This window comes from Patella vulgata, chromosome 7, assembly GCF_932274485.2.
Source record: "Patella vulgata chromosome 7, xgPatVulg1.2, whole genome shotgun sequence".
NCBI lineage: Eukaryota > Metazoa > Mollusca > Gastropoda > Patellidae > Patella > Patella vulgata.
The window spans coordinates 54,455,512-54,473,168 of NC_065885.2; the positions used below are offsets into that span (position 1 = coordinate 54,455,512).

At 37.6% G+C, this 17,657-nt stretch overlaps 1 protein-coding gene across 1 annotated transcript in view; it reads right to left on the reverse strand.

Moving 5' to 3' along the window:
* Window positions 1–17,657, reverse strand: part of LOC126828281 (uncharacterized) — a 109,900-nt gene that overhangs the window by 41,232 nt on the left and 51,011 nt on the right. The window contains exon 2 of the mRNA XM_050557964.2: window positions 6,328–6,481. Within this exon, the coding sequence (XP_050413921.1) occupies window positions 6,328–6,481 (154 nt within the window). The remainder of the gene's footprint in view (window positions 1–6,327; window positions 6,482–17,657) is intronic.

Genomic DNA, 17,657 nt, shown 5'->3' on the forward strand with positions numbered 1-17,657 from the left:
TCTTGCATGTACTGAGTATCATTACTATTTAAATAACACACAATAAAACGTGAAATTCTCGCAACTTTAAAACCAATTTTCATCGTTTTTACAGCGTGTGGGAATACATCAGCGACAAACAATAGCCACAAAAACTCTCCCCAAAATATAATCATTTGGAAATTTGTTAGATATTTATGCCTTAATATATTTAAGTTGTTTTCATATACTACGTGTTTCGAGGTGTAAAACAATATATGTCTCGTTACGGAACTCTATACCCCTGCTCAAAAACTATTATTATGGAAATAGGAAAGTTTAAAATATAAACTAGTCGCAGACCGAACGATGTTTTAGATGTATGATTTACTAGACTCTGTCACCTCCACGTACATTCAAACAAAAACAACAAATGTTTAATATATACACAACTTATATATCATTTTAGAATGATTTTATGGCTTTTTATGGACCATCAAAGAGAAAGTTACATTATATATATACATTGCAATGGATAATTTCATTTGGAACAGACACGCTATAACTTCTCAAAACTAGAAACCATAAGAGCTAGGCGTAACGTTTTATGTCATATGGAATAAAGTCTTTATAAGGTAAAGGTCAATGATTTTAACCTTTCAATACGACCTCTTTGAGAAAAAAATCTTAAGGTTACTTTGGACCCAACAGATGAAATTTAAGCGAGGTTTTAGTATTTTATAAAATACTGATATAATTCGTCGAATATAACATTTCAAAAGATAAATCAATCAATGTTGAACTAAACTTTAAAAGTCAAATAATCATTGATCAAAGATTTAGATCAACTTTGATCACCTTACACAAAGTTAAGCTATGTTGTTAATTTTTTTTTATGAATATTTGATTGGGACACATGTCCTTATAAACAGTGCATGCCAACTCTGTATTATAATTTGTATATTGATTGTAATGTTCTTATATGTGGTGTGAATGTCTTGGTGGTGTAATGTTGTGTGGTATGGTGTCGGGATGTCTGATGGTGTGATGTTGTATGATATGGTGTCGGGATGCCCTGATGGTGTGATGATGTATGGTGCCGGATGCCTTGGTGGTGTGATGATGTATGGTGCCGGGTGCCTTGGTGGTTTGATGATGTATGGTGTCGAGATATCTTGGTGGTGTTATGTTGTATGGTATGGTGTCGGGATGTCTTGGTGGTGTGATGATATATGGCGGGATGCCTGGTGGCGTGATGTTGTATGGTATGGTGTCGGGATATCTGGGTGGTGTGGTGCTGTGTGGTATGGTGTGGGGATGCTAACGAAAAGATAAATACACCACACCACACAGACATCCACACGTGTAACTAAATTAAAGCCACAATACAAAATATCCAGAGAGAGGTCCTATTTCGTTTCGTATTTTTAGGTTCTGTAGTGAAGGCCATCAAAAGTATAAAGAACGAAACGAAATATAAATCTGTATTTTAACCAGATTGTCATTGAGAAATGAACCGAGATTTAACATTTTACTTTTCTATACCAATCGAGCTAACGAAGACGTTCATACGACATAGAGTGCTTCATGTGGGATATTTTGCTCGGGCAGTGGCGTTTCAACATACGCTTTTTCGAATTCCACCGATAGGGGTTCTTTTACGTGCACGCCAATGTGTATACGGGACCTTCGTTTTTTTCGTACCACCCGAACGAATTGCACCACTGATAAGGCTATTCCAGGCTGAAAAGTCCTAAGGAACATTATCTGCCTACACAACGCCGGGAACGAAGCCGGGACCACTTGGTTAGTGAGCCACCGTAGCTCCATACATTTGAATTAAAACATGATATATTTTTTTTATTATGATCCACCACTAAGATCTGTCATGAACATAAATCCGTATGTCGTCGGCGTAAAGAAAATTAGATTATTCTCGAGACAAGCTCTCAGCGTCTTGGGATCACGTACTAAAACTAAATTGTATTATACTTATTTCGCAATGGCACTGAACCGAAAAACTATTTTTCTGTCCGATACGCCTTATAGAAAGAACGTTTGATAAAATAACACGTCGTTATTGTCGTTCTGCTTGCATGCATATTCTACCAGACTAACATGATAGATATAACGGTAAAAATCGTGGTCGTGAATCTAATATTAGTATCGATGCAGACGGTTTATAGCAAGTCCAAACAAAACCTAATCCTAGTGATATAAGCGACTCGGATTTATTACGATTGGAACATTGGCACCCATTGATGTAACACACGGTACATAGGTTTATTGGTTACATCAGCCTGGCACCGTGGAATTTACCATGGTAAATATCAGACTGACGATATTTGTAGATATATATATGTGAAAGCTGTTAGTTGGATCAGAATAATCCGAACATAATGTCGTCTGGTATATCTATAGCCCTTTCACACTACAAGACAACTGTTACACATAACGTGTCTACCACCATTGTCCCTATAATCTATAAGGTTGAACGTTCGTTCGGTATTGGTTTGATATAATATGTTAAACAAGTACGATCGCACTATGGACCAGAAACTGACCAAGTTGTTGGATGAAATTCAGATTGACCAAATCGATGCAGAATTGTTCAAAGAAGAAGCATGCCAATTTTCATGTCGATCGGACTTGAATTGACGGAGCCTTAGGATTTTTCGAAGAGCGTCAACACAAGAACAAGATAAGTAGCAGTTAGCGACAAGTTCCTGGTCCAAAAAGAAACCAATGGTACACTTTGCAAGTACTGTTGGGTATCGTACATAGGCCAGTGGGCGCTTATTATTTGAAAAACAACTCATAATACTTCTCATTTGAGGATTTCATATAACTATTTACAGTGGTCCCAAGAAACCCTTTTCCGACGTGGTTTCCTGTTGTCAGTGGTGCACGTAAAAGATCCATTGGCAGTTGAAATTCGATATAAAAGTAGGCCGTAGCACCGATGTCCTGGCAAAATTTCCCTCAAAGCACACTGTATGGCGTATGCCCAGTCGGAGCAGAACAGTAGGACGTTAAACCTCATTCCTGCTCTACTAAGGTTATTCATATTACATTGGTCCCAAGAATCTCTACTAAAGGTTATTCATATTTATAGCAAGATATAAGTAGTGCCAATTGTTTGCTCACTATTTCAAAAACACCCGATACCACTCCTCATTTGAGAAGTTCACATGGATAACAAACTGTTACAATAAAGAATATATCCTAGCTGTCCCGAAACAAAAGTCCTGCACCACTGACAAGGGGAAACCACTCAGAAAAATCCCAATGAACTTTCTTGACTAACACCGGGATCGAACCCGCGACCTCCAGGCTAGCGAGCCAGCGTCTTACTACATAATTCCGTGTAGCCAGTGGTATACTATCAGCGGCATGGCATGCATCTGTTACACACATCTCTCTCCGGTCCTAGACCACCCCCCCCCCCCCCTTCGTGGAAAATATAATGTAATATGACGTTGTTTCAAGTGTATTCTACCTCGAAAAAACAACTTACTTCAATACCGTACACCAACGGTGCCGCTTTAGCCTATAACTAGCCCCGAAATCCCGATAAATGAATTTTCCGTATAGAAATTACTTCCCCAGCCGGTCTGATCTACTCCCAAACTGTTCTGATCTTCCAAAACTGGCCTGATCTCCACAAACCGGCCTGATCTCCCCAAACTGGCCTGATCTCCCCAAACCGGACTGATCTCCCCAAACTGGCCTGATCTCACCAAACCGACCTGATCTACTCCCAAACTGGTCTGATCTCCCCAAACTGGTATGATCTTCTCCCAAACAGTCCAGATCTTCAAATCTGCCCTGATCTCCCTAAACTGTCCTGACGTCCCCAAACAGACCTGATCTACTCCCAAACTGGTCTGATCTACCCCCAAACCGGCCTGATCTCCCCAAACTGACCTGATCTCCCCAAACTGATCTGATCTTCTTCCAAACTGGCCTGATCTCCCCAAACTGGTCTGATCTACTCCCAAATTAGCCTGATCTACTCCCAAACTGTCCTGATCTCCCAAAACTATCCTGATCTCCCCAAACTGTCCTGACGTCCCCAAACTGTCCTGATTTCCCCAAGCTGTCCTGACGTCCCCAAACTGACCTGATCTACTCACAAACGCCCTTTAATAGACAACACCTATTTAGTGTGGTCGTTTCGACCCACAATTAATTATCAACTTCCTGTGTTTCAGTATAAAGAGAAACACCAATCCCACAGACCAAACATTGACAGAGGTCCGCGTCGATTTATTGACGAATGTTAAATGAATCAAGGCCTTGATTACAGAAAGAAAAACAATGATATTGAAAAGTACTTGTAATTCATCTGTTTAAATCAATTAACAGAACTAGAGAAGGGTTCTATCGTGTAATCGATAGCTTATTATCGATTAGAAGAGATGAAAGACAAACACCGTCATTACCAGATTAAATTGAGGCTATTTATACTCGAAAAACACGCAATTTGACCATCAATAAGCCACTCTCAAACAATGGCGTATAGCTTAACTACAAGAACCGGAAGTGATGGAAGTCACGTTGTTAGATTTCGATTAGTGGTAATATGGCCATCTTATCACGGAACTAAACTTAAAGTAGAATTTCTCGATGCGTTAAATGAACAAAAATTCAATAGCTTTAAAACAGGGGTCACCAGTCAACCTTGTATCACTTGTTGAATCTGAATATTAATTTAAAAATGAAACGCGGTTTAACGTCCTACTTTTCTGCACCAAAAGGGCTAATGAAGACGTTGGTTGTTTTTTTCTTAGAGCAGATCCTCTTTCTTACAAAAAGTCAAAGTTCTTTTTCGATTTAAAAAAGGAGATCTTTAACGTGATGCCAATGATATACATTGAACCTCGGTTGTCCGTCCCATCCGATCCACTAGATCATTTTTCATTCTGCACCAGTGACAAGGGGAATCTAGGTTGGAAATTCCCCAGAAACATCGGATTGAGCCAGGAAGCGTGTGGGAAGTGAGTCAAATCCACCCTCACCGAGACCTTGTGTCCCCTCGGTATTTTGTAAAAGAGCGTTTAATAATTAAAAACTATCGATATACTTGTCGCTGCCGTGGCGAATTTCTCCACATACAAAGAAATCATGGAAAGTGCGTCAAATCCACCCTCACCGAGACCTTGTGTCTCCTCGGTGTTTTGTAAAAGAGCGTTTAATAATTAAAAACTATCGATATACTTGTCGCTGCCCTGGCGAATTTCTCCACATACAAAGAAATCATGGAAAGTGCGTCAAATCCACCCTCACCGAGACCTTGTGTCTCCTCGGTATTTTGTAAAAGAACGTTTAATAATTAAAAATCATTGATATACTTTCTCCACATACAAAGAAATTATGGAAGGTGCATCAAATCCATCCTCAACGAGACCCCGTGTCTCCTCGGTATTTTATAAAAGAACGTTTAATAATTAAAAATCATTGATATACTTGTCGCTGCCATGGCGAATTTCTCCACATACAAAGAAATAATGGAAAATGCAATAAATCCATCCTCACCGAGACACCCGTCTCCTCGGTATTTTGTAAAAGAATGTTTCATAATTAAAAACTATCACTGCCATGGCAAATTTCTCCACATACAAAGGAATCATTACACCTGTTGCCATTTATTTCCGACACAAAGTGGATCCGGAACGAGTTTACCTAATTAATTATTCACTTTAATTTATTCCCAGCTGTTGGGCTAATATGTTAATTATCTGTATTAATAATATCATCATCCCCACACGTCGCCATTTTATCTCTCAGGCAAACACAAATCTATTAAATATCTACTCGATCCCTTTTAATTAAAGCTCACTGTAATAAGCTCTTTATATTAAAAAAAAAAAACAAATACCCGCCCCGGTTTGAATATGGGATGAAATGTTGGCAGCATATGTGTCTGTCGAATGTGTGTCATCTGTTTTGCATATTAAAGGTGATGACCTTCTGTTTAATAAAAGAATTAAAAAAATGTCAGTGGATGGCGCGTGTATCTGTTTCCACCAATTTTCTATTCTGTGCAACACAGATGGATTTGCGAAATTTTGGAGATGGGGGTACGGGGGTGTGAGGGTGTGGGGAGGGGGGGGGGTGTTCCCATTTAACAATGTGCAATTGCTCTGTATGTTAGATAAAAAGGCAGTGCAGACTATATTTATTAGTAAGTGCGGGAGGGTCGCGCCACATAACCCCACCCCCTACCCAAATGAATACGTAGATACCACGCACATTTTCAGCCACAACAACTTTAAATCCCGTGTAAATCGTTGCCCAAAATGGAATACTTGGATTTGTAGTCCCAAGAGGATATTTAAAAAATTAATATCAGACATCATTTCTTACCTACAAAAGGCCCTTAATGTTTCTACGTCAACCCCACAACATAACTGTCGTCTGCTAGATTCCATATTTTGCAAATTTCTACTGTATGACGTAAAACATCCATACGCTGTCGCGGTGACATCACGTGGACAGGTGGCACTTACTGCTGGAATAACTGAAAAATACAGAAATAGACGTTGTACATAAATTAAGTAATATTTTATTGTATAATACATGACTGGGATAATGAAGACGGGCATACACCATACAGTGTTCTGTGAGGGAAATTTTGCCCGGGCAGCGGCACTATGTCCTACTCTTATATCGAATTTCAACTGCCAAGAGATCTTTTACGTGCACGCCAATATATACACGGAACCTCGAGTTTTCGTCGCATCCGAACGACTAGACAGGTATCCTTGTCAGGCTCCCCGTCCTGCACCACTGACAAGGGGAAACCACGTCGGAAAATCCTGGTTAACTTTCTCAGCCAATGCAGGGATCGAACACGCGACCTTCAGGCTAGCGAGCTAGCGTCTTACTCACTTAGCCACTGTGGCTCCCTATTTGGAAAATAAACAGTGATTGTATTTAAAAAAAATGTTTGTTGTGTTTTAAGTATTTTGCACCCCCTGCCCCCTTCTTCGCAAATCTTATATACGCCCTTGATTCTCGTGTTGTGGCCCAGACGAAATTAACACAATCATTATTCAAGTTTTCTTGATAATCATTTTTTAAATGTCAAATCTGATACTACGCATAAATAAAAATGAAATTTAATATTGAAAGTTAGAACCCTTTTAATTATATATTTCCACATTTCTATCGGTCTCACTATTTTTTTTTTATGACGAGGGTATTCACAACCAAAGTAGTTACGAATAAAGCTGGCCTCGTAAATACTGTATTCAAAAATTTTGGACTTGATGTGCTGAATGTGCATAATCTAAAAAAACATACATTTCCTTGTCCGTCACTTTCTACAATACTTACAGCGATACTAGCCATGAAACGTTCTCGTAGGTTCTTGGCGGTAGTTACGTAGTAGGACCGCTTTTGAAGCATTGATGACCTAACCCTAACCCTAACTTATTGAAGCTACCCATCACTCCCTTGTTTATTATACAGTGGCCCAATAAATAAGTTGTCCTAACCGTAACCCTAAAACCCTATATACTGTGATTCAAATAACCTCTTTCCCTTTTTATTGTTATTTTTTTAAGTGTGGGGGAAAAGATGTTTCTCTAATTATTGGGTTCACCGATGTAGCTGGAATAACAAAACAAGTTTCGCTGTTTCTTGTAGATTCACAACATGGTTTATAATTAGCGTAAAATAAACATTTATGTCTCGTGCCATATGTATATAGTAAGTATATGACTATGTAATAACTGTAGTACTAGTCGTATAGTGTTTATTGTTTGTAAGTAAGTAAATGTAAATAGCGACACTGTCTACAGACAACCTGTCATTACGTTTTCAAATGATTTATGAGTTCTCTATAGCGCCATTAATTCGCCATCTTGTACGATATGGTGTCTGGAGTGACAAAAGAATACATCTCGTCAACAAAATACTTCAATAATTCTAAGACTAACACGGTATTTATACTTTTTACTACCGTGGTTAGGTATTTTTTATGCCTTTGCTTTTGTTTTGGTTTGCTTGTCTTTTTTTTTCGACCATTTTTGTGTAAATTGCGTTATATATGTTTCGGGTGTCTTTAACAGAATATCCTGTATCTAAGTGAATAAAAGCATTTTTGTCAAAATACCAAACTACTTCTGATTTAGATTTGAGAGGAGGGGGGGGGGGTGGATGGCCGAATGGTTAGCACGTGCGCGCTCTTTTATAAGGTCTGTCATTGAGTCAACTGGCGTGGTTTCAATTCCCCGGCTGTACCTGACAAGGAGTAGGGTCGCCTGTCCAACATCGTCGGTCTTCTCCGGGTCCTCCGGTTTTCTTCCATTGCTAAAGATCCCTACGCACAAGCGAAATATTGAAATAAAATTGAACCATGTGTTAGTCCCGAAATGACCTAGCTTGTGTCGAGTGGACGGTAAGCCCCATTTCTCTCTCTCGATTTAGATTTGAGGTATAGAACATAATATATATTTTGGCAGATATAGCAATCCATAGTTCATAAAAATAAATCAATTTTGTGTTTTCATTAAAAAAAATTGAAATGTTCAATGTAATTGTCCATAAAGTATAAGTACGAGAATCGAGTTACCCCCTTTCATCTTAATAAACGCTGAAGAGAATAAGTATACATCATAAATAAATTGATCGGCACGCGCTTAATGTGCACCCAATGGCGAATAAAGTGAAGTCGCGCACTTTCCCTCCCCTAAATAAACATACAAAATAACCCGTTCATTTACTCCGCGGTAACACGTTACTCAACTATTTATTATTCAAAGCAATAAACCGAAAAATAATCCCGAATCAATTAAAAATCATTAACTGCAGGATAAGTGCACGCGGCATATGGCTGTTCTATTTTAAGTATTTATTTTGTCGTTCCAGATTTGTACCTAATGATTCCATGTTAGAAATGCATACTTGTGTCGTGGGTTCCTTCGTATAATTTCCCGTATCGAAGTAGTTCTACAGATAAGTAAACAGTACCACGCGAACGTTAGCTTCCTGGGAGACCAATCGCTTCACGTTGAGATAGTAATTCCGAGTCTGATACCGGAAAAAATAGCACGTGATAAGATGGCGGGAAGTCTTGTTGAACATGTTCGTCTGTTTATGGTAATTAAATGGCAAGAGTTTTGTGTTTTCTTCGTGTTAAATGATAGTGTTCAAGCTATTCAACATCTGTACACTAAATTAATTTCAATGAAGCCACGTATAGCGAGATTTAACGCGAACAGGGGAAATGAAGTGAAAGCAGGCGTGAAGTTATGAAAATGGAAGAGCTCGTGAATTTCTAATTGTTTAAGCTTGGGGGCTTCGTAAATTGCCGCTGAACTTAATGTTAATCCTTTTTTTCTCCTGTTGACGAGATTAGATAAGGATTTTAATTGTACGAATGAAATTAATGGCAGGTTGCTGGCGGATGTCGGTTGTCGTAAACTAACAATATCACTATATTAGGTTATTTACCTCTTCTTAAGACATGTCCTAAAGACGGTGATGATGATAAATGAGGCCATTCTTTGCTTTCTATCTATTTGTGACGACCCCTGTCCGTATCCCGTCTCTTTTACTAATTGATGATGACATATTTGTATAAAGGTGCACGCCGCGCGCATCACGTTTCTAAGCGAACGCGCGAGATCTGGCGCATGCACCTGTCTTTCGCCTGCCATTCTTAAATGTCTGTTAATGAAGGGAGCGACTTGTGTTGTGTTTAATACCCCACTTGCTGCTGTGTGTGTATATTATCGACTCGACTCGGCACGGCTCAACTTGACTAAACAAGCAGCGTTGAAATGGAAGAAATGAATTAGACATATTTACATCAAACTTGAGAAAAGAAACAAAAATATTGACAGAACCCATGGAGCTCTGGGTTATGAAGCGAACACTACAAGTTGTATGTAATAACGTGATTTGGATCGAGCTGTACCCAGCTGCTTATTCAACCAAGCATTACCTATAAGTTGATAACCATATGGCAAACTGTTACCCCATACAATGTTGGGATGTATTGTTTAGTCAATGTACATATATTTGTCTCTTTACTTATATATTGTAAGTTAGTTGATGTTAAAGAGGCCCTGCTGGGTTTGTTATTCAACAGGTTTGGCTATTGGTATTATACCTGTCGTTTTTTTTATATATCCTGCGTCGAACGATGTTTAGGGAGGGATATTGAAATTGGCCCCGTCCGTTCGTCCGGTTTTTACACACGTCGATCTATTATAGTAGTTGTATCGTTTGCTAATTAGGAATTTCTTGGATTTAGGCTATGAGGCAAATTTTGCCCACACAGCCGCGATTCTTCCTACTCTTGTGATCGAATTCAAACTATCAAAGGTTCTTTTACGTGCACACCAAGGTGTACACGGTTTTCTCCCCATCTGAACGACTAGACACTGTTCCCTAATTATAAAACATACAAAAATTTAACATATTTCACACAGAGATTACATGAATTTTATTTTGATAATTTAACTAAAAATATAATCCGTTTTTTAAAGACTGTTATATTAAGACTGTTATCACACTAGCTTTTTACTACCCCAAGACTAAAACAGAAATAATAACAGGATACAAAAAGTTTAACAAACTTTTATCACTTTCTAGATAAAGTTGCCCGTATACAATTTATGAATAAACATTTATAATGCATAGTTGTTTTGAAGCAGTATGCCGAGTTAGTTAACGTTATCTGAATATGAATAGAGGCCACCAAGACTACATACAATAGTCCATGGTTATTACGTGTATACAACTAATGCATATTTAACTCGGTATGTTTTAAGTTTCGCTGCAGGATAGCAATATTATACTGAGTTATTCTAGTGTACGATATCTTTGATATCCGCCCAGCATGCACGAACCACATATTATCAGATATACCATGAATAGCATCTAAAACCAGTCCATGTTTTCATGGTTTAATCATCACAGCAGTAAATGAATATATAATATAATGGAGCAGTAAATGAATATATAATATGATGCAGCAGTAAATGAATATATAATATGATGCAGCAGTAAATGAATATATAATATGATGAAGTAGTAAATGAATTTAAAATATAATGGAGCAGTAAGTCCATCGCGGACCCCAACCCCTTTAATCCCTTTCTTGCCCCACAACATCGTGTGTGTATGTAACTTTCCGAAAGGTAGCCCCCCCCCCCCCGTTCTACGAATAAAGTGAATGGAGCCTGGAACTGGTAAAGTAAACGATGTAGACAGTTTAATTGCAAACATTAATGACTGTGTATAAATCAATTACGTGACCATAATATACAATTACAGACAGACGGCCATGATGCACAGCATACGTCTATCATTTGTTTGTTTGTCTGATTAATGTAACAATCTTCAACTGTAAATATCATATTTCATTCTCAAGAATAAGACAACACTGAAACTTATATATTCTGTCATCGGCATTTAGCGGAACGTAAACGTCTCATTTGAAATGGTGTAAAATGACGTCACATCCTGTCATCCATTAATCAACTTAAAGAGTTCATTCGTGAAGGTATGAAAGCTGCCATGCAGGGTTTACATTCCAAATGGTGACACACACTCTGTGGGATTAGATTGAGGCGAAATAATATTAGGACTTCTTAAGGCGTATGAATTTCATATTCATCAGTGTTGTGCAACCCAGACGGTAAATGCATCAATCAGAAAAATTATATGATTGTGTTTGTTATATGTCTGAAAAACATTTTAATGTACACCATTGGTGTCATCCACGGAGCAGACAGATGACGATTTGATCACATTTCTTTGGTCAAAACGACAATCTTGGAAACCGTCTGTTGGCTAAATGAGTTCTTTTTTAACGTGATGAGATTAATGATGGCGGCACAGGAAGCTAGGTCATCATTGAAAATTTTTTTTATTTCTCATCATAAATATAAAGATAATTTGGGGATCTCGTTATAGTCCATGGAGCCATATCGATTAATCCGCGGTAAATAGCATTGTTATTATCTGAAACCTAAGCTAACCGGTTCTTAGACCCCTGACACAAGACGTGGGGCAGCCATTATGTAATATTTTTATAGACATGGGGTAATTTGTTTCATTGCAACTCGACCAAGGGGAGATAGATATAAAATTAGATGAATCGGATTTTAAGAATTTCGTCTAATTGAAGTGGATGGTGGACCGTTATTTACTGGCGGCATCATTCAAGACGATTGATACAACTCGGGAAACTACGGCGTTGTTATATGGCTTACCCAATCAAGGATATTGAATATGATCTCGACGATCAAGCCGTATAAATAAACCACTCATTTTAAATAAATCATTTTATAAATGCAACGATTACTATCGGAACGCTTCGGCATGTCTTGACTTGAGTGAAATTATCTGATTTATAATAGAAATTCTGGCCAACGCAAATTAAATATACGTACATATAGTAGAGAAGATCCTACGTTTTTAAAATTAAGTGGCTGCTTTGGTACAGGCTTCTGCCACGACCCTCGCTTTACTTACAGGATATGTAATGGTGTATCAGGGAAACTTTGCTCGGACAGCAGCGCCCTTTTACGCTTCATTGAATTCCAGTTATCATGGGGATCTGTTACGTGCACACCTCGATGTTTTGTCAACGACTTGATGCTGCCCCTCGTCAGGCCCCTAACTTGCACCACTGAAAATCCCTCCTGCTTAGTGAGCGAGTGCCTTTTACCCACTCACTCACCGTGGCTCACGAAAAGAAATGGAGCTTTTAATAACTGCATTACATCGCATCTTCTCGCATTCCAGATCGTATCTAACCTTGACGATGATTTTCCTGACTCGAGTATAACATTTAAATATAGAAATCTATTTAATAGATCTATGTATACAAGGGTAAACGAATAGAGCCTATGCCATTCCTTAATGGAATGTGCTGTCGATGACGTGTCGAGCTCTTTTATTCACAGTAGTCATAACGTGTAAATATTTAGCATAGTAAAACTAATAATATCGAATCTCTACAACATGGCCAATCAAAGTAGTCCATAAAATGGGCTAATTTATAACCGAACAATAAATGAAAAACAATTAGGCTACCAAATCAACTTTGATTTTATATGAATATTATGGACCACTATCCAAGCTACAAGTACTTTATGGAATTGCTATAGTTACACGTGCGTGAAGGCCAAATAAAAATTGAGAAAGATTGCCAATTGCAAAATATGTCGATGTCCAATACTTTCACTATAACGATGCCGCAGTAATAAAATGCCCGGACCCAATAGCTACTGGCTTAAACAACTGTGAAAATAGCAATAACAAAATATTAGTCCTAATAATACTAGATTGAAATATGGACTAACTTGATTTACAGCGTCATAATTTTTCTCTGGAGAAATTCATTCAGCGTGATTAACTAGACTACAGATGATGTTTTATGGCCCAACTATTAATACATCAGCGACTAGAAGATGGTACCAATAACTATGCTTTCAGTCCATATTCCGGTATCAAAGAACCTTTTCGTGATTCAGTCTGGTCTTGAAGATTATTAATGCCCCAAAAAATAGTGTTAAACGACCCAACATTAGGATATGACTACCCGAAAATGAGCTCCACTTACCGCGGTACCAACAACCAACGTCCATTATCCGGTATCAAAGACTTAAAGATTTGTATAGTACATCTACGGATTATTAATGTCAAACAAATAGTGTTAAATGACCGAACTTTAGACCAGAAAATGAGTTCCACTTACCGCAGTACCAAACACCAACGTAACTTTTATATTTAACGGCACGAGCAGTAATCATGGGAATGTCATAATAAGTCATTTTTTTTTATTATCTCCCTGGATTGGAAAAAAGACAAGTACCATTAGATGTGTCATCTCCAACCATGCAATTTTATTACATTAAAAAGGTTACATAAAATAACTAACAAAATCATAAACGACGATTTATACGATACTTCATGCCACAAACCTCATTTTGACCAAAGTAAAACTTTTCAATAATTTAATATTTTCGTCTATGGAGATTCATAAAACTTTTGTGGACCTAGTCTTCAAATAAATTGTACATTCAAGAGTTATTTTCTCATGCAAACAGACGGCTAATAACTTATTGACTTCCCGCTGAGTGTTTTGATTAAAATACAATTTTATAGGCTACTTAACTGGTCATATTTCTTTTTGATAATCCGACCATTTCGTCTCTTGCCTTCAATAAGGTTCAAATAAAAGATAAATTTTCATTGTTTTTCGTGTCAATTTAGGTTTCCCACCGTAGTTTTTAGTCGACCATTACGACATAATTTACGACTGTCGTAAAATGTTATCAATTTGCAGATGAGATATTTATAAATAATGTGATCAAGGTTTGTATAGATTGTCGCCTGGAGATGTATTCTACGGGAGAGCTGGGTTTACCATTTTTGCCTTTAATAAAGTAATGTTCTATGAATTTTCAACTTGGGAATAATCAGATAGAACACAGTATAACATCAAGAGTGTGTAGTAGACAAATAGACTATGCAATATCCATTAAAAAGAAACTAACGACTTTAATATTATAAAATAAAGGGAGTTTTATTTAATATAAATAACTGGTGCCTATGATTCATGAAAAACAACCCGTCATAAGCTATACGATCATTCCGTTCATCTTTCTGTGTGTGGGATAGTTGATTAAAACTGAAAATACTTTCGATTCGTTTTATTTTGTTTCACAGTCCATAATTTAACATTTTACAACTCTTTCATGTTGTGTTAACCAATTAACGACTCATTGCCCAACACGTATTCAAGGCAGAGCTCGGAGTTGTATCCCCCTTTAATGAGATTGGCTGACCATTCTTATACTTCACGTCAGAGGTACGTAAAAGAACTCTTGACGAAAGGTAAAGTGTAAACGCAGCTTAACGGGCCATTTACAAACCAACATCCAGACAATCCGTCCATGTATTAGCTCTAAATAACAATTGGCAGCTATTTTCTGCGGACAGCGCGGGCCCGTAGACAACAGTTTGCTGACTTCCTCGAGGGCAATATCCCATTCTGAAATATGTGTCCCACCCCACGCACATGTACTGCTGTCTTCGACAATAGGACAATAGACAGAAGTGTTACCAAAGAAGCAAACGGATAACCTGTATACATTTCTATACCATCTCAAATATTCTCAAATATGAAGTGGGGTTTAACGTCCTACTTTTCTGTCTAGATGTGTTCTCGACCATCAAGTCAGCGTCTTACTAACTCAGCCACCGCGACTCCCAGATATTCTCAATAAATAGCCTACACACCACCGATAGTATACCAGAACAAGCCTGTCGACATTTTATAGATGGAATGAAAAACACTTAATGAAAAAAAATGTATACATATAAATACTTAATGCTTATATCAACATCTTGACTATAGAATAAAAACACGTATAGCCCAAACGCTCATTTCTGTTTTATTGGACAAAATATGTTTATTTCACCTGTCAATCAAATAGGTGTTGATCGAGGCTGCAGAACGTGTAAAACAGAACAGAGATCGACTTTTGACACGGTTGTACATACCAGACAAATAGAAGAATAATAAGCAAATCTTGAATGAAATGCGTGATGGTGTGGGTGTTTAATTAGACAGTTTTCTCACGAGCAGAGAGTGAAAATAACATGGAGTCGGGTCAAGAACAAACAAAAAATATTGTAATATCCGATCTTTAGGTTTCTTAGGGTTTTTTTTGTAGAATTCCGAAATTTGGAAATTTTTTAATGATTTGAGACTAAAATGTGGTTATTTTTATTTCGATCGTTATATGTGCAAAGTGAGAGCGAGAACTTTGCCCAGGCAGTGACAAGTGCTACCTTTAAAAGATAGGGAATTACGAAATGTATAAAATCGTGTACTAAACAGCCGTTAAAACCTTTAAAAAAATATATTTCAGCCCAAAATCAGGAAAAAACCAGATTCCAAATATTTAAGATTTGAAGGTAGAAGAGAATTGATTTCAGAAAATATGCCGTCTGCTTTACTCAGAAAGATTATATCGCTAAAGCATGAAAATATTTCAGTTCATGAGAGAGTCGGCCATTTATCTTATTCTAACATTCCATCGTCTGCTTCACTCTAACCCAAAACAATAAAATCTCAGTCACATCTCTTCTCAAGATCTATGTTATTTTTATTCCTATACTTTTATTACAAAGGCCTGGGGTATTTACCCAAACGACCAGCAGCCCTGCATCACATCGCTACCACAATAGAAATATTTTCATTTCAAAAACGCATTTTGTTTTTACTCATGCAAGAAATTGCTCGGGTTTCCGTTCTATGAGAGAAAAGCATTCGACGTGTCTCGTCGTGTTGCGGAACACATGTAAACGCTACCCGATACGTTATTTTATAAAAACTTGCCTATTCTTAGATAGCCAAAGCTATTTCAACAAGTTTAGAAAATAAATAAACGATTAGAGAGCGTATAGGTTTGAATTAGCTTAATTTAAAGAACTATGTGTATCTTGGCATCAGCCGACTGGTGGAACTTTTCATTGCTACCATTATCTATCGTTAGCAGATAATTTTTGTAAGGAATACCGCTGTGAAGCGTTATGGATCGGCTACGAAACTATCGCTATTGTAAGCATGATATCGCCGATCAGTTCGTTTGACAATTGATACTAATGCAATTGTTGAAAATAATAATAATAATAATAAAAAATGTTATTGAATTGAGTATCGTTAATTCTTGCGTATTTTTTCAATCTTGAGGAAGTCAGTTCCTATTAGTGCCTGTCTCCTGTCTGGTGACTCAACAATGGCGGAATGGGAATAAAAACGGACAGCTATATCGGTTTTAAGAATCAAACACGCAAAATGTCGATTTTTCGAAGAATATTGTTGTGCTTTAATCTAATGAAAGAAACGAGGAGTTAAGGACACTGATCATCATGTGAGGGCAACAACAATATTGTGTAAGTTGAATCTCTAAAAGGAATATATCAATCTAAGAATGGTTCTATTCCGTTCAATATTTACAAATGATTGGTGAATTGAAGATCTGCCAATATACGTCACAGTCTGCAGATGTTATAATCAAACCAGCGCCACCTATAAGTGACATTTTAGTGAAGTATGTTTTATGCAAATGGTTGTCTTGTGTGTGTGTGGTGTGTGGTGTGTGTGGGGGGGGGGGGGGAGGGGGAGGGGGTATGTTGGGGGGGGGGGGGGGTAATCATTTTAAAACAAATATAGATTTATCGCACCTTGCTAGATAGGACATACATGGACTATGGGACGGTCTACTGGGTATTACACCGTTAAAACCCGAGAATAATATAAATGGTTAGCTGTGTGAACGCTGCAAATAGGTAGTGGTATCCAGAAAAAGTATGCACGACGTTCCTTGAAAAATACAGTTAGATTGGGCATAGTTTGAACCCGAGTTCTAGAAGGTGAAGCCGCGTTGCAGAAGGAACCAAACGGGTACCGAATGAAACCACGACTTGGGTTATTAAACAATATTCCCAATATCAAGTGCTGCCCCCTGGTTAATACGTGAACTAGTGAATTGTGTGCGTAACAAGATGTTTATAATAAATCTATCTATATCAAGATGGCGTATCATGTATAATTCTATATAATCTCTAGCAATCAATCTCAGCTGTTTATAATCATGTTATGACTTCAACCATCAACATATGTCAACAAAACTTATATACTCATCCTAAATATATATATA